At 48.5% G+C, this 27,092-nt stretch overlaps 1 protein-coding gene across 2 annotated transcripts in view; it reads left to right on the plus strand.

The window, feature by feature from the left end:
* Positions 1-24,837, plus strand: part of LOC146797109 (protein bicaudal D homolog 2-like) — a 136,353-nt gene extending 111,516 nt beyond the window's left edge. For both annotated transcript variants that reach the window (XM_085629749.1, XM_085629750.1), the window contains exon 9: positions 22,352-24,837. In XM_085629749.1, the coding sequence (XP_085485875.1) occupies position 22,352 (1 nt within the window). In that variant the 3' untranslated portion in view covers positions 22,353-24,837. The remainder of the gene's footprint in view (positions 1-22,351) is intronic.
* The last annotated feature ends 2,255 nt before the right edge of the window (positions 24,838-27,092 follow it).

Raw genomic sequence — 27,092 nt, forward strand, 5'->3', positions numbered from 1 at the left:
TAAGATGCCCTCTGGGGTGCTTGGTACATTAAATCCCACACTGGTATCAGTGTGGGTTTAATGTGCTGAGAAGTTTGATACCAAACTTCTCAGTCTTCAGTGTTGCCATTATGGTGCCGTGGAGTTCGTGTTTGACGAGCTCTCAGCACCATGTACTCTTAAATGGCAGCACTGCACTTACAGTGCTCAGGAATGGACCTGGGTACTGTAGGGGCACAGGGCTCCTGCTCCTGTGCCCACAGGATTGGCATAAGGCACCCAGCTAGAGGGGTGGCTGATGTATGCCATGGCAGTGTAGGTGATGGGCATGGCACACCGGGATATGTGCCATGTCGACTTTGTTTTGTCTTGCACCCAGACACCCAGCCTGCAAAGGCAGTGTGTGTGTGTGTGTGTGTGTGTGTGTGTGTGTGTAAGGGTACAGGGCCTCTATGGGTGGCACAATGAGTGCTGCAGCCCTTAGAGGCCTTGCCTGGTCACAAGGCCCTGGGTACCTAGGGAACCATTTACCAGGGGCAGACATGTGTCCAGGGTTTGCCAATTTGGGTTTTGTGTGTTTTAGGGAAGGAACAAAGGCCCTGGGCACCTGATTGGCAGGAGTCCAGGGCACACTCAGTCAAAGTACATTCAGCAATTCAGCAAAAAGTGGGGGCATACCATGCAAGAAAGATGGCACTTTCTCACAATTGATTTACCTGTTATTTTCCTGCAACCATATTCTGTTGCTGAAAGGGCATTATACACTTTAGATGTCAAAAGAGCCCTAATGTGTTATATCGACAGAACTAAAACGTTCAGAAAAACAAAGCAATTGTTTATTGCCTACGCACCTCCTTTCATGGGAAAGGTCATTTGTAAATCGGGCATTTCAAGATGGATAGTTAAATGCATCCAGACTTGCTGTGCAAAAGCTAAAAAGGCTTTTACGTGGTCCTCCTCAAGCTCACTTCACTAGGAAAATGGGAGCTTCCATGCCTTTTTCTAGGGAACATTCCTATTGCTGATATTTGCAAAGCAGCAGCATGGTCCACTCCACACACTTTCACAGAACATTGTTGTGTGGATGTAATTGCAAGCCAACAAGCCAATGTTGGTCAAGCAGTTGGAAGAACTCTTTTTCAAACAACTGCAACCCCCACTGGTTAACCACTGCCTAGGGAGAGGGACTGCCTTACAGTCTATGCAGAGCATGTGTATCTACAGCACACATGCCTCGAACGGATTACGTTACTTACCTGTAAGCATCTGTTGTGGACATGTAGTGCTGTAGGTTGACTTGCGCCAAACCCTCCTCCCCAAAAACCCTGTGTAGGTTGTAGTTCATATACTTTATATATTTTCATCTTACTACTGCATGAACATCACATTGCTGATGTATATCATCCTTACATTCTCTCCTGCCTACGGCAAAACAATCTGAAAATGGGGTCGATGACCATGCACAGTATTACCAAGAGGAGGCGCGTCCCACAGCCTCGTGACTCGAAGAAAATTCTTGGAACCAAAACAACTTGTAATCATCCGAGTCCAACATTAGATGGCGGACTAATGCAAAGCATGTGAATCTACAGCACTACTTGCCAATAACAAATGCTTGCAGGGTAAGTAACATAATCCTTCCCTGGTCACAAACTACTTGGTGCTATCTTTGAATACCATAGCGGACAAACTAAGCATGTGGCTTCTGGCAGACCACGAATGGTGTCTACATCCAGAGGTGGCGCAGGGCTTCTTGTGACAGTGGGGAGAACCCTGGCTAGATCTTTTCGCCACTGTGGAGAAAGCGCAGTGTCAAAGGTTTTGTGCATTTGACTTTCCGCGAGAACGCTCACTAGGTGATGCATTCCAGCTGGTATGGCCCACAGAATTACTGTACGCCTTCCTGCCCCTGCTTCTCCTGTCGTGGCTTCTAAAAAAGATCAAGAACGTCTGGGTCCAAGTCATCCTAGTTGCTCAGAATTGGGCCAGGCAAGTATGGTACTTGGAACTGCTGGGCATAAGCATTGGTCGTCCGATTAGGCTTTCATTTTAGGAGGATCTTTGTCAGAACAGCAGTGCAGGGTCCTGCGCCTAAGCCTGCGTGATCTACATCTCCAAGCGTGAGACTGAACATCGGCTATTGACTGCCTTTGGCTGCCATCTAAGGTGGTTATTGTCATCCTCGCCACTAGATGCCATTCCATAAAGTCCATTTGTGCTGGGCGCTGGGACGGATTTGTGGTCTGGGCTGGTATTTGCAATACTGACACTTCACAAAAGCTAAGCTGTCAGATGTTCTTTTGTTAGTTTTGTCTTTGACCCTCCAAGGACTTGAAATGGGCACTAATCAAAGGTTATTTGTCAGCCCTTTCCACGTTTTCTGGTCCAACAATCACCTGTTAGGATGAGGCTTATAAAACGTTTGACACATACTTCCTTCCACACTGTTTCTGATGCCACAGTGGGACCTTAATTTGGTCTCAACTTTTCTTATGTGCAGGCCCTTCAGTCCTATGCATAGTTGCTTGTTGTGTCCCCGTCTTCGTCGTTGCAATTACGCATGAGTGAACTCCAGGCACTCTCAGTGCAACTGCCATACACCACATATTCCCTGTACAGGTTGGTGCTGAGGACTCTGATGTGCCATTCGTGCTGAAAATCACAAGTCCCTTTTATGTTGAGCAATCCATCATCCTGCCAGTGTTCTTAGCTCCCTCTCGCCCATCCAAAGGAGGGGAGGCTCCATCAACTGGATCCCCAAAAAGGGCTATAAGCTTACATATTGACTGTACGAAGGAACACTATGTGGATGATTGGCTTTTTGTGGGGTTCTCTGAGGCAATGAAAGCGAAGAATATGCAGAAGAGGACCCTTTCAACGTGGATTGTCCTGTGCATCATGATTTGCTACGCACTGACCAAAATGTGTTCATACATCGGGTCAAACAGGTGTGTGGCATTCTGGGGCTGTTTCAGTACTTTTTACCCCTGGTGGGGTGGTCTTAATTTAGAAAGTGCAACTTGGATCCCCCCTATAATGCCGTAATAAACAGTCTGGGGTCAGTGTTCCCCGCTGACTAGATAAAAGGAGGGCGTATATCCAACTGATGCAACACTGTCAGTCTTGAGGTACCTCACTCCTAAGACGGTATGCCTTAATATAGCACCCTGAAGATAACATGCGATGAGCTCCACAGGATACCAAAGACACCAGATAGACTGCATTCTTCCGTTTTTTTTAAAACCAATTTTGAAGGGCAATAGACCTAGGCCCTTAGCTGACTGAGAGCCCAGGAATACAATCGCTCTCATGATGATAATGCTATCCAATTGTGTATGTCACTATAATAATAATATAACTATATCTAGTACATGAGGCATATATATGTGACCTGCTAAGGCTGGTCACCCTACCATCGGAACCAATCCAACTAAGACTTATTGAGTCTGGCAACATGCACAAATCCAGGCTCCACGACCATTTCAGTGCATCTCTCTATGCTTTTAATCATTTTACAATTGATACTAATTACATGACCTGTAGTTTGCAATTGAGTCGTCTGTCTCTCGAGTTGTTGATGTGCACCTGTCCTTCAAAATGTATTGGACTCAATGTCACCTTGATTTTTGCGCTATGGTAAAGTTTGGGTAGGTGGCCTGACTTTGGCAGGTTAGCTGATGCTTCTTAATTATCATGCTTAGTCTTGTTTGAGGTATTGGTCCCCGGAAAAGCAATGCTAACAACTATAGGTCCCCGAAATGTGCTGGGCACCAGAATTTTTGGGAAGGAATGCCAACACACACTGAAACAGGTTGTCTCTTTCAGGCAATTCCAACCAGTGTATTTCTGACTGAGTGATAGCTCACTCCAACCACTGTTTCTGTATTCACTAATGTGTTATATTGTTCTCATGCCTGTTACACACTATTTGTATTAACACACATGAGGTCCTGAAGAAGGCAGCCACACCTCCTATGATAGTACTAAGGCTGAAACATGTCAACCTACGCTGCGCCCATTCACCGGTCTAATTCCTCCTGGTCATAGTCTGATTTTAATCCTGGTCTTGGAATGCCAGAATAAACCTAATTGCGTACCCCTGAACTAGTTTTAACTCACTTTCACGCATTTTTTGCTTGACTGTCCCGCATCCACTTCACTTAATGTATTTAGTATACCTCTTGGACACGAACAAAACATCCCTGAGCTCCTCCCTCTCAGAGGAGGGGTTGAAGCCCACACTATGACAAGGTTCATAGTGACAGGAGGTTATCCTGTGATGAAGCATACCACCTTCGGGTGGGTGAGGGAAACCATCCTTCCCCATTCCATTTCTATAGACCCACAGTTACTCGTTGTGCCAATGGCCCTTATTAACAAAACTAAATAAACATATCTGAAAGAGACAGTTAGTTATAGATTCCTTACCTTAGAATTATCCCCCAGGCGTCAGACTGGATCCGGAGAATTTCTTTTTAGCGGTACCCTGCGCGTCGGTAGGTGGCATCGGTCGAATCTGCGAGCGTCGTGGTTGCCGGGGTGACATCCATCCAAACAAATACTAACTAGACATCAGAAGCCTATTCGGGTTTTATCGCTATGTGCATGGACATAAATGAACAATCGAAAGCAACCATAACCTTAACATGTTCAATATTTGTGAAAATGGTGGTCTATCTGTTAGGGGAGGTGGGGGGAGGTCTCCCGTGCAAGTGTGCAGCTGAAGTGGAGTTGAACAGCTTCAAATACTTGGGAATACATGTAACCAGGGACCCACAAGACTTCTTAAGATTGAATGTGACCCCGCAACTAGCTAGGTTGAGAGAGGATGTAGCCCATTGGAGCTCCCTGCCTATCTTTTTGATGGGCAGGGCTACTATTTTTAAAATTATGACACTCCCTAGACTCCTATACGTGTTCCAGAACACCCGGTTTAGGATCCCACCTGACACATTCGGAGAATACATAGGGAGGTTTCCTCCTTATTGTGGCCGGGGTTGACTTTGAGAATGGCACTGAAAAACTCCAAAGGGGGGTCTTTGAGGAGGACTGGGGTCCCGGATATCAGGCTATACTACTGGGCCTCACACTTGCAGGTGGTTAATTATTGGGTCTTCACTGACCAAGGGGAGCCAGCCTACCGCATGGACAGATGGACGATGGTACAGGGCAGATATGAAGAGATCCTATATAAAAAAGATAACGTGCATAATCTGCCGACTTACACTCTCACAGTGACGCAGGCCTGGAGGGAGGTGACACATTTCCTGGGATGGACCAATAAGATTGACATCCCAAACTCCGCTATGGCATAGCGATGCGCTGAGCGTGGTGGGCAGCTTGAAGGGATTCACTAGTTGGGAAATGATCGGCATAGAACATATGGGGGATGTATGGAGAGAGCAGTCCTAAATGTCTTTTGCCGACTTTCGTCAAGAATTTGGCATGGCTGAAACAGAATAGTTCGAGGCATATGAGCTGCAGATTACACACTGTGCATAGATCGCCATCTGGTGTTGGGCCCGGATGTTGCAGTTGTTTTTCTCTTGGAAAGTCTTTGGAAGTCACGAGGTATGTGACTCCTCCTTTGGATCATATTGCGCATGGGCCTCGGCTCCATCCTCCGATTGTTTTTTTCCGCCATCGGGCTCGGATATGTTCTTCGCGCTTCAGTTAGGAACCGTTCCAGTTTTTCTGTTCGACGCGCAATCCTTCCCCCTTCGACTGTATTGTCTTCATCGCGTTCTCCACACTCGACGAGACTCTCAACAATCGAAGTCTTCGATTCCGGTCGTTGGCGATGGCCTTCGGGTCTACCTAGGCTCCTGTCCTGGCTCATGGAAAGGACGCCATTTAAAAAGTGTCCTCGATGTGAGTCGAAGTTTCCCCACACCGATCTACATGAGGTGTGCAACCTCTGCCTCTCTCCAGAACACAAGGCAAGGGACTGTCCAGCTTGCACCTCCTTCCGATTGAAGACGATCCGGGACCGACTAGCAAGGAGAACTATGGCTCACTCGTCGACTTCTCGGAGAAGGCGTCGATGTTCCGGAACAACAGCACACCGAAGAAGGCCTCGTCAGCGCCTCTGAAGCTGACGACTCCGACGTCAAGGACATCACTCCGGCCCAGAGGGGCGTGAGTACAAACGTCGACCCTGATCCCAAACCCCCCTCCACGCCATTAAAAAAGGCTTCGGTCACGCCTTCGCCTAAGGTCCTAGGTATACACTGAGAGACTGCTTCCCACACCTCGCTTCCGGGCCCGGTTAAGAAGCCCATCAAGCCTTCAGGCAGCTCGGGCTTGAGCCAGCCTACCCTCGGTGCCGAAAAACTCTCTACACTGGCACCGAAAAAGAAAACGCCCCTTTCCTCGCCAGCGCCGAGCTCGACACCGAAGCACTCGGCGCCGAAGACTGGCACCGGCTCCTCTGCACCAATAACCTCCTCGGAGCCGAGCAAGAAACCTCAAAGCCTCGACTCCCAAACCTCAAAGCCAAAACCCACCTCGGAACCGAGGAAGTCAAGACACTTCTAAACTCCACGGTTCCTAACCAAGAACCAGTGCCGAATCGACGCCTAAAAAACCCATGCCTCTGACACCATTGGCACCGAAGGATCTGCCCCTTACAGAGGAACTGTTTCGACCAGATTCTTACCCCAGAGGACACAATGGGCTTTAACCAGCTACTCATAGGGCTGCCCACTACCACGGGGTTCATCTCCACACAGACCCCGTCTAGGATGATTTCCTCTTCGATACATTTGACACTGCACAGAGGTCCACCTCAATTCTGCCCATTCTTAAGGGGGTTATTAAGCACGCACCAGAGGTCTTTAAAGACCCGGTTAGGGCCAGGGTCATCAACCCTCGCATTGAGAAAAAATATAAGACCGCCCCAGCAGATCCAACCTACATTAGAGGCCCCACACCACTAGACTCCCTGGTAGTCTCCAATGCGAGAAAACATTCCAATTCCCAGGCATCAGGTGAGGCTCCAGCGCCAGATGGTTGATGTGGAGTAACTTTTGTTGAGTCTAAACTCCTGGACGCCTCTGGCAAGCGGACAGCGTCCCAAGCGGCCAACATATGGCGCATTGCTAACACCCAAGCGCTCCTAGCCAGATATGACAGGGCACATTATGAGCTGGAGTCAATAATTCAACACCTCCCTGACAAATATAAACATAGGGCCAACGATCTAATTCAGGAGGGTAAAACTATCACTAATACCTCCATCCGTTGTGCCCTCGATGCAGCTGACACCGCCTCCAGGGCAGTAAATTCTAGCGTCCTTCTGCGTAGGCATGCCTGGCTACGCATTTCAGGGTTCAAACCTGAGGTTCAGAGTTCCATCCTCAACCACCCCTTTCATGAGAAACACCTTTTTGGCCCCAATGTCGACATAGCCCTCGAAAAAATGAACAAGCATTGGCATAGCCAATAGCTCTCGCCTTTGGGACCTTATAAGTGTTTAGCCATGCAACAGTTGCATAACTAAAAAATTCAATTTGGTCCCAAAAGCGAGACCTATTGGCTATGCCAATGCTTGTTTTAACTGCTGCAATCTATTGAAGCCTCACAGAGAACATCAAAGCGGCCGCGAAAGTGATCGCAACCGCGATCAAACATCAAAGCGAAAGTGAAAGTAATCGCGGTAAAACGTGACGCGCACGCGCGCACATGCACTGTAGGTCTAGGCTGGCCTGGTAGCACTATTTGGAGCCCTCACAAAATGTCTCGCCAGACCAGCGCATGCGCTGGGTCAGGCGAGACCTAAAAAGGACACAGACACGGCAAAATCTATGGGAGCCTTGCAGTCGCAAGCTCCCAGGCGCTCCTTTTGCCGTTCCTCCTTTAGAAGCACCACCAAAGATTACTCCTCCGACAGCGCCTCCACTTCCTACAAGGCCCCTACCCAATCCACCTTCACTAGGGGTTACCAAAAGGCAGTTACCGGGGTAACAACAACAAAGGCAGAGGCAAAACTAACACCTCCCGCTCTGCCTCCACCCCACCCAGTGACTTCCCTCCATTCCCCCCAGACTATTCCACTCCATTAGGGGGCAGACTCCACAATTTCCTTCCTGTCTGGGCTACCATCACCTCAGACAGATGGGTGCAACAGATAATTCAATCAGGCTACTGTCTAGAACTAACATCTACCCCCCCAACCATTCCACCCAAACAGCGTCCAATGTCACAGGAACATTTGTCACTTTTAAAGCAGGAGGTGATCTCCCTCCTACAAAAAAGTACAATAGAACCAGTTCCTACCCACCAACAAAACAAGGGAGTTTACTCCCTATATTTTCTCATACCAAAAAAGGATGGCTCTCTAAGACCCATTCTGGACCTCAGACCCCTAAATGTAAATGTAATGTAATGTAATGTAAATGTAAATTGATACTTGTATAGCGCACTACTCACCCACAAGGGTCTCGAGGCGCTTGTACGAATACCGCTGTGGAACCCATCCTGGCTTTCCCTGTGAGGCGTCCACTCCTGGGCACCCCCAAGGTGGAGGCCAGGCATCCTTAGCGTTGTGGGGGCCGTTGTGGAGATTAAGCAAGCTATTGCCCAGAGTTGCAGAGTGGGACTCCATGATTGGAACGGCACCGAGGCGAGAATTATCAGGTCCGTGGAATTTTTGAGCCCAAGACCCGCCGATGCGGGGAATTGAACCCTGGTCCCGGGCTAGACCTCTGCATCAGGGTCTGCTGCTCTAATCATTGAGCCACACTTCTCCACCCCTAAACCAATACATACACTCAGACCACTTTCACATGGTCACACTCCAGCAAGTACTTCCTCTGCTCTCTCAGAACGACTTCCTTGGCACCATAGACCTCAAGGACGCCTATTTCCACATTCCCGTTCACAACGCTCACAGGAAGTTTCTCAGATTCGTAGTGGACGGTCAGCACTACCAATTAAAAAGTACTCCCATTCTGAGTCACCCCAGCACCACTAGTATTTGCCAAGTGCCTAGCGGTAGTGGCAGCACACCTGCGAAGACAACACATCCACGTCTTCCCATACCTAGACGACTGGCTCATAAAAGCCAGCTCATACAACCAGTGTGTACAACACACTCACGCCACTATCCAACTACTTCACGACCTGGGCTTCACAGTAAACTACGCCAAGTCCCATCTGCATCCGTCCCACGTACAACAATACCTCGGTGCCACCATAGACACCTCAAGAGCGTTAGCCTACCCCAGTCCCGCCAGGATAGCAAGCATACAGGCACTTCACGCCAAATTTCAACCACAACACTCTCTTCCAGCCCGAGTGTTTATGCAACTTATAGGGATGATGGCCTCTTGCATATTCATAGTACCTCATGCAAGACTCCAGATGCGTCCTCTCCAAGAGTGCTTAGCACGCCAATGGAACCAGGCTCGTGGTCAATTATCAGATCTGGTGTTGGTAGACGGTTGTGCTCATCACTCTCTGCAGTGGTGGACCACCAAAAACCTTTCCAAAGGACGACCGTTCCTAGAGCCCGTTCCTCAAATAGTTCTAACTCCGGCTCGGGAGCTCACCTACTACATCACACCATGCAGGGCAGGTGGACACCTCAACAAAAGTTACTCCACATCAACCATCTGGAGTTACTGGCCATATTCCTAGCCCTAAAAGCCTTTCAAACACACGTCTCAGGCAAGGCTGTCTTAGTCCGCACAGACAACATGACAGCCATGTACTACATCCAAAAACAGGGTGACACACACTCTCTGCAGCTCTCTCAGCTAGCACAGAGCATATGGAGGTGGGCCATACCTCAAAACATTTTTCTCCTAGCCCAACATGTCCCAGGAGTCCAAAACACCATTGCAGATCTGTTGAGCCGTCAAACACAACAGATCCACGAGTGGTAACTTCATCCACAAGTTCTTCAACCATTCTTTCAAATGTGGGGGCAACCACAGATAGACCTCTTCGCCACCCACGAAAACGCCAAATGCCCAAGCTTCGCCGCCAGGTATCCACCCATTGTCCAAAGGCAATGCGATATGGATGAACTGGTCAGGCAGATTTGCGTACGCTTTTCTGCCTCTCCCACTCATTCCATTAGTGGTGCGCAAACTACAGCAACATTCCCTAACTCTCATCCTAGTTGCTCCGACTTGGGCCAGACAACCGTGGTACACCACATTGCTGGAACTCTCCGTAGTTCCGCACCAAAAGTTACACCTCTCCCCACGCCTCTTAACCCAGAATCATGGAGAGATCCGACATCTGGACCCAGCTCAGCTCAACCTTGCGATCTGGCTCCTGAAATCCTAGAATTTAGTTACCTAATCTTCCCCCGACTGTATCAACGTCATTAGAGAAGCTAGACGACCTACCACCAGAGCTTGCTACGCACCCAAGTGGAAACGTTTTGTGATCTATTGTCACAACAATAACTTCAATCCCTTAGATGTGTCTATCCAACACATCATAGGCTACTTACTACACCTACAAAGATGCAACCTAGCCTACACGTCTATTAGACTACACCTTGCTGCCATAGCAGCGTATCTACAAAAAAGACAGCATCTATCACTCTTTAGAGTACCTGCCATAAAAGCCTTCATGGAAGGCCTCAAAAGAATAATTCCCCCAGAGTGCCACCCTCACCTGTGTGGAACCTAAACATCGTTCTCACAAGACTAATGGGACCTCCATTGGGGCCTCCATTTGAACCTCTACATAAATGAAAGCTTCAATTTTTAACATGAAAAACTGCCTCCCTTGTAGCCATTACTTCGCTCAGAAGGGTCAGTGAGATACAAGCACTCACCATTCAAGAACCCTTTCTGCAAATGCATCATAATAAGGTTGTTCTCCGCACTAATCCAAAATTCCTTCCTAAAGTCATTTTTCCCTTTCACCTCAATCAATCTGTGGAACTGCCCGTATTCTTCTCGCAGCCACAAACCATTGCAGAAAGAGCTCCACACACCCTAGATGTCAAAAGAGCTTTACTCTACTACATCGAGAGAACACAACCTTTTCGTAAGACCACACAACTATTCGTATCTTTCTCATCACCACACAAAGACAACCCCATCTCCAAATCTGGGATAGCTAGGTGGATTGTTAAATGCATACAGATTTGCTACCACAAAGAAAAACGAACTCTATCTGTTCCCCCTAAAGCCCACTCTACACGTAAGATAGGGGCTTCCATGGCATTTTTAGGGAACATCCCCCTTAGATGATATCTGCAAAGCAGCTACATGGTCTACACCGCACACTTTCACTAATCACTATTGTGTAGATGTGCAAACTAAGCAACAAGCTAGTGTGGGCCAGGCTGTCCTCAAAACATTGTTTCAAACAACTGCAACAGATACTGGTGGTCGCCGCTAGGAGCGAGTTCTGCTATATAATCTATGCACAGTGTGTAATCTGCAGCTCATATGCCTCGAACGGAATATGCTACTTACCAGTATGCATCTGTTCTTGGCATGTAGAGCTGCATATCTACACACGCCCACCCGCCTCCCCGGCTACCTTTATCTGTTCCAACTTTATCTTATTTAGATACAGCACACATGGGCATCTTTCCTGTTTCTTACAAAGCTCCATCATTTCCCCGCTGGCGAAAAACAATCTGAGGATGGAGCTGAAGCCCATGCGCACTATGATCCAAAGGAGGAGTCCCATACCTCGTGACTTCCAAAGACTTTCCAAGAGAAAAACAACTGCATCATCCGGCCCAACACCAGATGGCGATCTATGCACTGTGTGTAGATCTGCAGCTCTACATGCCAAGAACAGATGAATACTGGTAAGTAGCATATTCCTTTTAAGTACCTGCAATTGGGGCATGCCCTCAGAAAACATATAATAGAAGGGAAACAAATACCTGAGGCGACCCCATTACAAGATCGCCTGCTGCTGGGTCCCATGACCGAAAAGAGTATTTCGCTGATCTACAAGAAATTACTAAACAACTCCAAGGACCTATCTTCCCAGTAAGCTGCGCGCACGCAGCACCATTTTTCCAGCGCCCAGTGTCTCTCCTGGAGCGCACACGTGCCCAGACCTGAATAGAGGACGAAGTGGATGTTTTGAAATGTGCCTCATGAAAGGCAAAGGTCACGCTATCAGTAGAAAGTCTGCAGAAATGAAAATGCATTGTCCTGAAATGCGTGTGTGTAAAAGTGCAGGAATAAAAATGTCCTCTCCTGAAATATGCGTGTATTTAAATCGTGGACAAGATTTAAACACATTTTACGAGAAGGCATTTTTATTTCTTCAGACTTTCTACTGGCAGCCCTGATCTTTGCCTTCCACAAGGCACATTTCAAAAACATCTTCTTCAGCCTCCCTTCCAGATAAGGAATAGGATATCTAATCATCACCTGCTGATCATCCCCCAGGGGCAGCAATACAAATGCTAGCACCATCAGTGAAAGAATGTAAAAAGGAACTTTAACCAGTCAACAGCCCCCGAAGTCCAATAGGGTGCTACCTTTGGTCGCAAAGAATACTTGTTTTAATTAAATTGTATTTATATAGCACTTCGAACCCCTGACGAGACGGCGAAAAATATTAATCTTTATATTGCATAATAAAACATAGTTATGTACATCAAAAGAATGCCTAAAAGGGATGCATGGGAACAGATGTTTCAATGAGTGTACAGGAAAGATGAGTGGAGGAATAAGGGAACTTTAAAGGAAGTTGTTTGCATAAAGAAAATATGCTACCATAAGCCTTTTTTAAATTGCTGAACGGGTACAGATTTAGAGGTAGAGGAAAGAGGGAAACATTCTGGCTGATTGGGTACTTGAACAACTCTTATGCCTCCTGAAGGCTGCTTCAAAAAGCTACATAGGGAACTGATGAAAGAGAGTGGAAGGTGAAGTGTAATCCTTTATATGAAGCTATATAAGTCCATGTTTCCTGACCTACCTCTCGCTCATGATCCATTACTCCCTGGTTCTTTCCCCATTTTGCACTTGCGCAGCACAACAATTAAACAAGCACCCAACATGCTGTATTGTTCTCCTCTTCCACCTCATCTCCCTTGTTCGCTTGGGAGAAGCCTTAGGATAGCACATGTACTACACAAACTTCCAGAATGCCCTAAAAGTTCCCTGTTTTCTCTCCTCATCTTCTCTCTCTCTCTCTCTCTCTCTCTCTGTCCTGTCACTTATTTCCTATGTTCGAGGCATGTGGGCTGCTGAATTCATATCTGTGCATAGATCGCCGCCTAGTGTTGGGTCCGGATGTTTGCACGTTGTTGTCCTGGAAGAGTCTTCGAAGTATCCTTGGATAGGTGACTCCTCCCCTGGACTACAGTGCGCATGGGCATCCTCTCCATCCTCAGATTGTTTTTTTCCGCCATTGGGTTCGGATGTGCTATCTTAGCTCAAGTTAGGAAAATATTTTTTCGAGGCCAAAAGGCCTTTAGTTTGCGTCGGTACTGTTTATCGATCGGGTTTCGATACAATCCTGTTAGTTTACTAACTTTCAGCACCGACTTTTTTCGCATTTACCTGTCCATCGACTACTTCGACGATGGAATCGAGGACGCCATTCAAAAGGTGTCCGGTATGCAATGCGAAGTACCCACACATCGACGTCCATCCGGTGTGCAACAAATGCCTTTCGCCGGACCACGACGAATCGACATGCATGGCCTGTGCCCGGTTCCGTTCCAAGAAGACTCTGCGGAATCGACGAGCGGCGAGACTCGAGGCGCAGCACGCGGCACCGGCCCCAACAGACATCTTCGACGAGGCCGAAGACGTCGAGGAATTAGAAGTCTTGCCCTCCAGTCCCGTTTCCGAACACGAACCCGGATCGGACGAGGTAGACGAGTCACTCTTCCACAGAGGTGAAGACGACACCGAGGTAGGAGACGACGAGGAGGCCTTAGGGGCCGAAGAGAGTAGCTCCAATGATGACCAAGGCCTACCTGTTCAAACCGTTGAAACACCAGTGCCACAGCCTATGGCTCCGGTCGAGGGATCGCCTTCGGGCCTTACCCGAGACCCATCCCGCAGTTCTTCGGCCCCGCCCTCGGGCCCGGCCTCGGACGTTCAGCGGCAGCCATTACTACATAAACAGGCTGGTTTCCCTACCCCGAAACCGAAAGCTGCTCCGGTTCCACCGAAACCGAAACTGAAAGTGGCGCTGGTCGGATCGAGGCCTTCGACGCCAGCGCACCGCGTCGGCACCGACCGCACCAAGAGGGACTTCGGTGCCGAACTTGAAGCGGGCGACGTTGGAGTCGACAAACGGAAAAAAGCCATCGGCACCGACAAACCTGCTCGGCTACCGGCACCAACGACACCAAGGGCCGTACCGCCTGCTGTGTCTCGCATCGCTCCCTCGACGACACCTAAGCCTCAGGTATCGAAGACTTCGACGGTGATCTCTGCACCTCGACTCGATGAACCGCCGGCGCCGAAAAAATCCACGGCCGCCTCTACGAGCCTGGCCGGTGCCAAAGCCTCGAAGGCGCCCCAAGTACGACCTGGTGCAACGCAAGGCAGCAAAACCACAGCTGTCCTCCAGGACACGTCGGGTTCCGGTTCGATCGGAGCTCCAGCAGCCTCTTCGGTGCCGGCCAACATTACCTTCGGCTTGCCTCCGTCAACAATCCCGAAAATGTTCCAACTCAGGACACGGGTCACCCAACCTACGGTCACACCTGCTGAGACGTCTCCGGCACGTATCATCGACGCCGACACTGGCAGGATGATTCTCCACGACCGAAGGATAACTTCGGAGCCGCCGTTGGACCCTTTCAGGATCCCACTAAAAAGGAAGTTGCCTGCAGAATCGGAACCTCTCCTTTATGAACCCTTCCATTCATCCTACCAGGATCCACACCGGTTCTCCCCCACACGCTCCGATACGGATGCATTGGAGGACTACATGGATGACCAAGTCCCCTACCATGTAGACACGGACCCTGATGACCAGCAGGACCCTGATCAAACTTGGGGCGACCCTGCAGACCCCAGTGCACCTCTCGATGCACAGGACCAACAACTCTATGGGGCAAAAACATCTCCTACGGAGGATACTGCGGCATTCAACGCTCTTATTGAACGTGCTGCAAATAACCATGGGGTACAGCTTCACTCTGATACCATCGAAGATGACTTTCTAATGGACACCTTTGCATCCTCAGAAAGACATGTAAAGACTCTGCCAATGTTGAAGGGGGTCCTCAAACCAGCCAAGGACATTTTCAAAGAACCCACCAGGGCACGAGTGATAAACCCCAGGATTGATAAAAAAGTACAGATCAGCACCTGGGGATCCTACTTACATCAGAGGACAATTACCACTCGACTCCATCGTCGTAGCGAATGCACGCAAGAGGGCACACTCGCAAACGACAGGTGACGCTCCTCCCCCGGACAAAGAGTCCAAGGTGTTAGAAACCTCTGGCAAGCGAGTTGCCGCCCAAGCTGCCAACATATGGCGCATAGCCAACACTCAAGCGCTCCTTGCTCGCTATGATAGGGCGCGCTATGACACACTGGAGCAAATATTCCAACATCTCCCTGACCAGTTCAAGGAAGGCGCAGAAATGCTCATCAGAGAAGGACAGCTACTAACCAACGCTTCCATCAAATGCGCACTAGATGCTGCAGACACGGCTGCCAGAGCCATAAACACAAGCGTCATGCTGCGACGACATGCCTGGCTGCGGATCTCAGGATTCAAGCCTGAGGTACAAAACAATATACTGAACCAGCCTGTCAACCCCGACTATTTATTCGGGCCAGAGGTTGACACCACCCTCAAAGATAAAAAAGGACACGGACACTGCAAAGTCCATGGGCGCCCTACAAACTCAGCCCTTTCGGAGCGGCTCCTTTCGTCGCCCCGGAAACAAGGGAGCAGGTAGAGGACAGGGGTCACAACAAACATATAACAAAGGCAATACACAGACCACCTATGATAAAAACACCCGAGGTGGATATCGTGGCTCCAGCACAAAGGGCAGAGGACGCGGCTACGGCAACACCAGGTCCTCCCCCAAGAACAAGCAGTGACGCCCTCTCCCTTCCTCCCGACCACATAACACCTGTCGGGGGAAGGCTACAAAGGTTCCTGTCCACGTGGAATTCCATCACCACGGACAGGTGGGTCAAAGATATTGTAAAATACGGTTACTGTCTGGAGTTAACCTCCACTCCACCCACAATACCACCAAGAAGCCGTCCTATGTCCTCAGAGCACTTAACGCTCTTACAGCAAGAAGTGCAAAGTATGCTTCTAAAAGGCGCTATAGAGGTCGTACCCATCCACGAGCAGGGTGCGGGAGTGTACTCCCTCTACTTCTTAATTCCAAAAAAGGACGGGTCGCTCAGACCTATATTAGACCTGAGACCCCTGAACCAGTACATTCTTTCAGAGCACTTTCACATGCTCACTCTACAGCAAGTCCTTCCGCTTCTCAAGCAGGGAGACTTCCTAGCCACATTGGACCTCAAGGATGCGTACTTTCACATACCCATCCACCCCTCACACAAAAAATACCTCAGGTTCACTGTTCAGGGGCAGCACTATCAGTTCAAAGTCCTTCCCTTCGGCGTGACAACAGCGCCCAGGGTTTTCACGAAGTGCCTAGCTACGGTGGCAGCACATCTACGGAGGCAGCATATACACGTCTACCCCTACCTAGACGACTGGCTCGTTCAAGCGAAGTCAGCCCAGCAATGTGCAAGCCACATGTCCCGCACCATTCACCTTCTTCACAGTCTGGGATTCTCACTAAATTATCCAAAGTCCCATCTCCAGCCCGCACACGTACAACAGTACCTAGGTGCGACTATAGACACTCTGGCGGCCACAGCTCAGCCAAATTTAGTGAGGATCAACAGCATACAACTGCTGATCTCCAAGTTCAAACCCAATCACTCACTTCCAGCGCGAGTGTTTATGCAGTTGATAGGCATGATGGCCTCCTGCATCTTCATAGTCCCGCACGCGAGATTACATATGCGCCCACTTCAGGAGTGCCTAGCACGTCAGTGGAATCAGGCTCAAGGACAGTTAAAGGACCTAGTGTTGGTGAGCGGTCGGGCATACAACTCTCTGCATTGGTGGAATCCACAAAACCTTTGCAAGGGCCGACCATTCCAAGAGCCTGTCCCACAGATAGTACTGACAGCGGACGCGTCTCTCCAGGGATGGGGAGCTCATGTACTCCACTACACAGTGCAAGGACTATGGACAACACAACAAAAGAAGTTGCACATCAACCTTCTGGAATTGATGGCAATCTTCCTAGCCATGAAGGCATTCAAAGTACATCTATGCAACAAGGTCGTGCTGATCCGGACGGACAACATGACCGCAATGTACTACATACAGAAACAGGGAGGAACACACTCTCCACAGTTGTCTCATCTGGCTCAGAGCATGTGGAAGTGGGCCATTCAAAGGAACATGTTCCTCATGGCGGAACACCTCCCTGGCAAGGACAACCAGATGGCGGATCTGCTCAGCAGACACAGCCACCAGATGCACGAGTGGGAGTTACACCCATCAGTACTCCAACCGTACTTCCAGCAGTGGGGTCATCCGGAGATAGACCTATTCGCGACAAGCGAAAACGCAAAATGCCAAAGCTTCGCCGCCAGATTCCCACATCCGCAGTCGCAGGGCAATGCGATATGGATGAACTGGTCCGGCAGATTTGCGTACGCTTTTCCCCCAGCGCCATTGATACCGCTAGTGGCCCGCAAACTCCGACAACACTCCCTGACACTCGTCCTAGTTGCTCCCACGTGGGCACGCCAGCCGTGGTACACCACCTTCCTCGAACTTTCCGTGGTGCCGCATCAAAGGCTGCGGATCAAACCCGCGCATTTGACGCAGAACCATGGAGAGGTTCAGCACCCAGATCCGCAACAGCTGAATCTGGCGATCTGGCTCCTGAAGTCCTAGAGTTTGGCTATCTCAATCTGCCACCTGACTGTATGGACATCATCAAGGAGGCCAGGAGACCCACTACCAGAGCTTGCTATGCAGCCAAATGGAAAAGGTTCGTCATTTATTGCGGTAATAATGACATCAACCCGCTGGACGCATCCATCCAAAACATCATCTGTTATCTCTTACACCTATATCGATGCAATCTGGCGTACACCTCTATACGTGTCCATTTGACCGCAATCTCAGCCTATCTGCAAACCAGGCAGCACCTCTCTCTATTCAGAGTGCCTGCCATCAAAGCATTCTTGGAAGGACTCAAACGAGTCATTCCACCAAGCCACCCACCGGCTCCAATGTGGAACCTCAACTTGGTCCTCACACGCCTGATGGGTCCACCCTTTGAACCTCTACACTCATGCGAGATTCAATTCCTTACCTGGAAAGTGGCCTTCCTTGTAGCGATCACTTCCCTAAGAAGAGTCAGTGAACTCCAGGCACTAACCGTTCAAGAGCCATTTATACAGGTTCACACCAACAGGGTCGTACTACGTACCAACCCCAAATTCATGCCCAAAGTAATATCGCAGTTCCACATGAATCAGACTATTGAACTGCCAGTTTTCTTCCAAAACCCACAAACTGTTGCAGAAAGGGCACTACATACACTAGATGTGCGGAGGGCCCTCATGTACTACATCGATAGGACTAAACCCTTCAGGAAGACAAAACAACTGTTCGTTGCCTTTGCCCCACACCACAAAGGTAACGCCATCTCCAAAGCAGGGATAGCCAGATGGATAGTTAAGTGTATTCAAATCTGTTATCAAAAAGCAAAACGCACATTAACTATTCCACCACGAGCCCACTCAACACGTAAGTTGGGGGCTTCCATGGCCTTCCTAGGAAATATTCCCCTGCATGATATATGCAGAGCAGCCAAATGGTCCACTACACACACATTTACAAAACACTATTGCGTAGATGTGCAGTCAAAACAGCAGGCAGCTGTAGGGCAGGCTGTTCTCAAAACACTTTTTCAGACCGCTGCAGCTGGCACGGGTAGCCGCCGCCAATAGAGGGCACTGCTATGTATTCTATGCACAGATATGAATTCAGCAGCCCACATGCCTCGAACTGAATATGCTACTTACCAGTATGCATCTGTTCTTGGCATGTAGGGCTGCTGACATTCATATCGCCCTCCCTCCTCCCCGGCGCCTGTCGCAGCTGCAGCTCTCAGAATTACTGCAAGCATGGTCATCACTTTCTGTATCTACTCCATCACTGCCACAATGGCGAAAAACAATCTGAGGATGGAGAGGATGCCCATGCGCACTGTAGTCCAGGGGAGGAGTCACCTATCCAAGGATACTTCGAAGACTCTTCCAGGACAACAACGTGCAAACATCCGGACCCAACACTAGGCGGCGATCTATGCACAGATATGAATGTCAGCAGCCCTACATGCCAAGAACAGATGCATACTGGTAAGTAGCATATTCATTCTATTCTCACACAGCACTTGGAAGCAGCTTAAAGACTGCATACGGGCTATGCAAAATTCTAATATCCTATGACATTCCTCTTTTCTCTCTCTCGTTTGGAGACAAATATGTGAATATCAACTATTTATATTATGTTTAAGACTGACATTTAACCATTTAGCAAGTGCTTACAATTCTGACAGTTGGGTAATGGAGACACATACATTAAGTAGTCAAGCTTGTATGTAGTTTGCATTGGGGATTGTTTTGTGCTTTTGCAGTGCCAAAAGCAATTTTACTTTGAAGTACAAAAGCCCTGTGTTTCACCTTCATCGGTGATGCCATGTCTGCTGGAAAACATGCCTCCCATAATCTCAAATATATAACAGCACATCTGATACAGTGAGTAAATTACAATATCTAGTACTGTGGTTGGAGCCTTTGTAGAAAATGGGATGTACTGACATTGTTTTGATACCTATAAATGTTTTAACCCCTTCGGTGCTCATGACGGAACGGTTCCGTCATGAGCCACGGTTGAGCTGTGCTCATGACGGAACCGTTCCGTCATGACCACGCCCGCGCAAGATTCCGTCAGCACAGCGGCGGAATTTGCGCAGCATGGAAGGGGTTAAATGTATATAGGCCAAAGTCCCAGGTAAGACAGACAATTATTGGGTGGATAGAAAAACTACTAGAATAGTTGTCAGGCAATTACCAATTGACATGTTAACAGCTTATATTGATTAGATGTGACATGTAAGTTGTTGTCCACAACCCACCAGAAGTTGAGTAACTTCTTGCTCTGAGGATTGTTTTCTGTGCAATACAATCGATGCATGGAACCTAAAGACAGAACTGAATGAGGAGTTATCTTAGATCAGATATTGAAATACTCAGGTATGTTGTTTGAACTCACATTTTTCCATAACCGAGAGATTGTAAAGTGATCCTTTGCTGCAGTATCTTTAGCATCCTGTTGGATGGGAAATATTTATGTTTCACATGTGCGGCGGCGGCCTGCAGAGGTGAATGTGGCTGGGCAGGGTGGGAGGGGGTTTAGTCAGCAGAATAGGTATAATTTAATAAATAATACCTATTCTGTCGTATGTCGACTCCCCACCCCCCCTGCCGCGCCCTCCCTCGCCTTACCGCACTTACTTGTGCCAGCCGCCGCTGCACATGTGACTATTACATGCAACTAAACTGAACAAAAATGTGCCATTTTTCTTTGATTTCCAAATAAATCTTTGGAGGGAGAAACACCACTGATTCTAGTATCTCATGTGCTGCACTCACTTGCATTGTAATATTTCACATCTTTGGTGCACATAGCCTAGGCTGAAGTGCACAAAGACCTTTCGTTGCCGCACACAAAGGAAAATAATTGGAGGGAACATTGCCCAGGACCCCCTTCAGAAACCAAGAGTGACACGGGGAAACGACCTAGGAGGTTTAGAGGATGATGAGTGGGTTGAGGCAATACAAAGTCCAAGAGAAGTCTCCATTAGATCTCGCTTTCATCTTGTGCAGTGCGCATTATGCACAGATCTTATTATTCCAGGGCGGTTCTGTGCAGGATGGGGAGGGCGGAGACATCACAGTGTAACCAAGAAGGCACTTTCTTTCATATTCTCTGGGACTGTCCCAAAATTCAACCATCCTGGGCACAGATGACGGGGATTATGACACGGGTAATAACGCCACAGGTCCCACTTGATTCAAAGACGCTCCTCCTGAATCTCAGTGGGGAGGACCCGTGGCCCAAGTTCCAAAATATTTGGCTAACTTTGGCGGTGATGGTGGCAAAGAGGAATATAGCGAGAGCCTGGGCTGGGCAGCTCTCCTGACTAGGGAGGAGTGGGAATCTGATATGGACTGGTGTTGGGCAGCAGAACGAGGGGTGTACCAGAGCAGGGAGTGTTCTGGGAAGTAGGAGCAGGGCTGGGATGTGGGCATACAAAGGTCTCTGGTTTTGTGAGCATCCGAAAATACTGGAAAATGGACAGAAGCTAAATGACCCTCTGAGCATTGTCCACACGACCTCCCCCACCCTTCCCCTCTCTCATTCTAGAACGGGCTTAACCATTAACATACCAATTTGGGTGGAAAAGCGCCAGTAATGTGACACATGCTTAATGCTCGGATATTAGATGCCTGTAACAAATAATGCCGGATGAACACCAATGGATTCTAAAACCCCTGTGTATGTATTATGATGCAAAATGGTGGAAAAAATCCAAACTAATCAAAAATGCATCCGTGATCAACTTACAACCTTAACAAATGATTTTTATTGATTTGTCCTATGAATTGTTTTTAATATGGCAAAATATTCACCGTTTTAAAAAAAAAAGCTACAATGCTGCTATCTGTTACTGGATGCTTTAAATCAATTTTATTTTTAAAATGATGTATTGGACTGTAATTTTAATTGTTTTACTCATATGATGTGTTTTGATTTTACGATGTAAATGATTATACATTTGATCGAAATAAAATATATATATTATGATGCAATTGTGAATAAAAAGTTTTGAAAATAAATCTTCGTGAAAATATCCTGCAAGAAGTTTTGTTTTTAGATCAAAATATACACTGTTGGTGGAGAAATCGAAATGAAGCAATGTTTCTAATTGAAAGCATGTTATGGTGCGAGAGGACAGGGTCAGAGTCTCTTTTCAGCGAGGAGCAGAGAGTGTCGCTCTGTTTCGTACATAATCACATATCTGTTTTTTCAAAGATCTTGAACATGGGTAATCGGGGCATTTAAAAATAGATTTAAAACTGTTTTTAGGTGTTCTTGGGATAATTCAAATGCCTGCTGTCCAGTACTATATCAAGCTATCCTCTCCTTTCCTGATCTGGCTGATCTAGCTGCACAGACTGATCGAAGGATGCACCCCTTAATGCTACTTTGATGATGCGCCAAAACACTGCTCCCTTCAACTGAGGTGCTTTTGTTTCCTTTCCAGAGATGGGCGGGACCCAGCTATGTGGTGCAGGATGCTGCTGATTCCTTTTCCCAAGATGTCATATCCTTCCTCGAGTTTCCTTCCGGCGTCACCTGGCTGGTATCTGCGCTTCCTCCTGCAAAGGCTGGACTCTCTACATACAGACTGTCTCCCTAGCCCTCTGACATCTGCCTCCTGCTTCTGGGAGGACCATCCCGTGGATGCTGTTACACTTTTGTTAACATTTATCTAAAATTATCAATGGTATATATTTTGTGTTTGGGTGCTGGCGTTCGAAAGGACAGTGCAAATAGACTGATCTTGTGTATTTCCTGGACAGCCATCACTGTGACCCAGTTGTGTTTTACAAAAAAAATCAGTGCGAAGAAACGTTTAATATTTGTAAGGAACATTTTTCTAATCTGCTTTTTTTTCTTCAGGATGGTGGATCATTTCTGCCAGCATAACCCGGGTTGAGGGAGAGAAAAAAGTATTCCTGGCTTTTTTTTTTTTCTTCAAATTGAGATTTTTTTTAAATATTGTATTTATTTGCTATTGAAGGGGTATATGTTTCAGGGTCTTGGGAGGCATGATTTGAAGGGACATGCCAGTGTACCTCATTTGGTTAAACTGAAACCAGATTTGTTGTTTAAAAAAATGCATACCCCTCTTTCCATAAGGAGATTGTGCAGTAAGAGTCTCTTCGGGGTGGGGTGAGGGGTTAATTTGACCTGTCTCGTAGACGTGGACAATGATGCACCTACCACGCGGTGTGGGCAACCTGCCTGACGCATAGCTATTTCCAAATCAAGGCTGCTTTTGTATGACGTGTTACTAACTCAGTGTTCAATAGTGTATTCAAATGGACAGTGCGGCTGTCCTTTTCCATGACCGACATTAGCAGTAGTATGCCTTCCCTAAAGTGCCTTACGCAGATAGTTTATATTTTAGTGTACTTTTTATCTGTTTTACCAAAAATGAGGCATAAATATTTTTCTCCAAGTGATTAGTCTTCACGTCAGAAACTTTTGACGTGCCTTTTTTTTTTTTAAAGTACATCCAAGTCCAGACGGTTTGAACCTTCGTTGTGTCTGAGAGGATTCCCTCTTCTCACTGACTCAGCAGGTTTGGCATAACCTAATACTGATCTCCTCCCCTTCAGCTAGAAGGGCTTATAAATGCACTGTTGTCAAAGCACTCTGATTTTGAAGATTTAAAAAAAAAAAAAAACTAATGATGACCCTGGTGCTTCAAGGGTTGAACGATTACTTTGATGTGAGCTGGCTTGGCACTGCGGACACTTTGTGTGATCTTAAGCATTATGTATTTTTTAGACTAGAGACTGTTAGCCAACATTAGATTTTAATACACACCGCTCCATTTTACTGGTACAGCTGATTGATTTTCCTGGTGGGACAGAGCAAATGGATAGCACAATTATGACTTTGGATGGAACTAATATTTTGTGAGTCCTGGTAACTGGGGGTTGAGGGGGTATGGTGGGCAGATATTGCTTAAAGATCCAATATTCACCTGGAAAGACCTGGAAAGACACATGGCAGGTCATATCCACTCGGGTAACGGTTTAATCCTACCCAAACCTGAAGATCACAGATTCAAATCCCAGCAGGGCCAACACAACTCCTTCCCCCTCACAAGCACATTGTTTATCAACCACCGCCTCTGCAACACAAACAGATGATCATCCTCGCACCTTCTCTCTCATTTGTTCTCCTCTCAAACCAGCTTATGCATGTTAACCACATCTGCCACCCACCCCCCACACAGTCTGGTCTATATCACAACCAAGCGTGTTTCTCCTTCTCTCCCTAGCACAGGCAGGGCATTTCCTGCCTTGATGCCAGCAAAGGCACCCTACCCATCGTCCGCCCTCCACAAATGCCACCACTTACACCAACCTTCCTTGTTTCCTTGGAACATGCATCACACTTTTTCCACATAACCCCTGCCAACGTAACATTTTTCTCTCCATCTTCCTGACTCCTCAACAGCACCGGCATATCATTTTTCCCCCTCCTCCCCCAGCCCAAGGTTTCAACCCATCTCCAGCACAGACTGCTTTCTCAAGAGCAAGGTGTGTGGCTCAATAACCACCCTGACCCTTAGTAACACCAGTATAATGAACCCTCGGGTCCTCACCGGTGAAAGGGAACCAGAACATTCATCCTTACTTCTTTTTCCCCAGAGTTGTCCTCAAACAGTGTTTGAGTAAAGAGAGACAAGGAAAATTGTGACAGAGATTTCCTCAGCTTCCTGTGAAGTCTGTTACCATGCCATGTTGTATCTTGCCATTTTGTATTATTTGCAGTTTAGATCACAGAAGATTATATTTGTGCAATTAAAGGACAAAGAAACACAGCTTCTTTAAAACGGAATCAGTATTGATGTGTGAGCACTGCTTCTCCTATTGTAAGTGGCATTGTACGGTTTATTCACTGGAGTCTAAATACTGCTGTTTATCATGCAATAAACAGTTTTAAACCTGTTGCATGATTATTCTTTTCCTAGTTGTCAAGAAGGGGGGCTGTTTTTTATAATTGTCTATTAATAAACACATTGGGATTGCATTTTTATTAATTCTCAGTGTTGAGGATGCTGGTCTTGATGCCCCGTGTGGTGTAAAAACCAGGAGTGTGATAAATGTTTTTGGGGGAAGGGGGTGGCAGGAGTCACAGGGAAGATTGACTTGTTGGCCACAGCCGACGTAGTTGAGGTAGTTTGCCACATAACTTGGGGACCATCCTTCTTTGGCTCTGCAGGTCGGGCCAAATAGAGCCCTTTCTGCACTTGACTCTGAAGGTATTGAGGGCGAGCAGTCCTGGTCTTCTTAGAGTGATTGCATGGGGGAGGAAGAACTCGGAACTCAGTAGTCAAACAGACAAAAAGAAAATGTCTGGCCAAGTTCTCATCCTAAAAAGTGAAAAAAAGTAGTCTTGCAGCAGTTCTAAATACTATACAGTTCAAAAGATCCACTATACTGGGTTTTCGTAAGTTGCATTAAAAATCATAAGATGGGCGTGGTCTCGCTGCAATTGAGGTGAGACGCACGTCGCGGAGCTCCGGCGGATCGTTACTTTCCTGAGCCATCATCAGCGGAGCTGGGGCCCATTCGCTGCCGTTTTTTGGGGTGCACAGGTGGCAGACGGTGCACAGCATCTCCTAACAAGCTGGGGCTGTGCCGGTTGCGGTGACACGGCCGTGTTACTCCGGCCTCCCATTACTGAAGCCAGCGGCCGCCATCTTGTGGCTCACAGGTCGGGGGCACGCAGCGGGATCAGCAGGACCTGTCTTGACCCTCATTGGTGCCGCGCCGTCCTGGAAACGGCGACACGGCACCTCGGAGGCGGCGGAGACAGCGAGGGGCATTGTAAGTTGCCTGGGAGCCCTAAAGATTGCGCTAGCTGTCTGCCATTTTATGAGCAGCGCGGACCGGGCTGAAGCGGAGCGTGAAGAGCTGCCGGTGGCTGGGCGGCGTGGCGGTGAGTGGCGCTCCTGCGTGACAGGCGGTGGATGGAATCGGCGTGTGGAGGATTTTGACTGCGGTGGGCCCGGCTCAATTCTGCTCCCAGTGCGCTGTAGTTGTGGCGTGAAGGGACCCTAAGACTGGGGACGACGGAGGACTTGGTCGCTGCCCGTATGACACAGGCCGCTAATATACCTGCGCGTCCTGCCCGTCTGCTCGGCCGTTGCATGTCAGTGGCTTGAGGATTCCCTTGTGGGGGGGTCTCCCGGAGGCACTCTTGGCTGACACCCGCCACCCATAGGATCGCCCTTGTGAGCCGCCCGCCGCTATTGTCGCCCATCCTGCCTGACTGCCCAGCCTATTCTTCCTACTGGCCGGAAGCCATCCCTGCGCTGCCCCTGGGAGGGCTCACTCTTACATCACCATTGGGGGGAAAGGCATGCTGCTGCGCTTGTGAATTGCCCCTAGCTGTGGCCGCATACCTTGCCGGATTGCTCATCTGCATTGACCTGGAGACCCTCTTACGTGGGGGCTCACTTTAGACTTCCTGACCTGTGTTGACAGTGTTGGGCCACGACATACCGGACGTCACGTGACTGGGGTCTGAGGGGAGACTGGCCTGACCCCGGTGCGCTTGCTACCACTCTTGGGAGACGACAATTGGATGCATACCTGCTGGAGGAACAGTGGGTTGGTTGCGAGACCTGGCTGGGACATTGTGCTGTGTCTTGGGGGCCCGACCGCATACTCCCGCAGGGCTGCCGTGAGCTTTGCAGGAACGCTGTGGGATCGACGGGGGATTTTGGACTCGCGTGCACCTGTGTGCTGCGGAGCTGCTGCGACAGCCTGAGTGTTGGGACTTACTATCCTGAACTGCTTGGTTCGCCCCGGTCTGCAGTGGGGCCGGACGCCTCTGGGGGGTCCTGTGGCAGGGGACGGTGCTCACACTGAGACCCGTGATTTATAGACACCGCGGATGGTCTCGCTACCCTCTGGGACTAGAAACCTGCTGAACAGCCGCAGCACAAGAATGACACGCACACACAGAGGCAAAGACGGTTCAGGCCCAACCTCCAAAGACAACTCGGTGGCGGCAATGTGGGCAAGGTGGGCCCGTCTGCCCCCACTGAGGGGACCCCGCAGGCTGGGGGGGGGACGCAGGCTTTTATGGCTTCTTTCATGTCCGAGTTGAAGTCTGAGATTGGCTCCCTACGTACCAAAGTGCACTCCTGTGTTCGGGAACTCAGGAAAGAAGTCGCAGATCTAGGCAAGCGCGTA

Source organism: Triturus cristatus, chromosome 10, assembly GCF_964204655.1.
Source record: "Triturus cristatus chromosome 10, aTriCri1.1, whole genome shotgun sequence".
Taxonomy (NCBI): domain Eukaryota; kingdom Metazoa; phylum Chordata; class Amphibia; order Caudata; family Salamandridae; genus Triturus; species Triturus cristatus.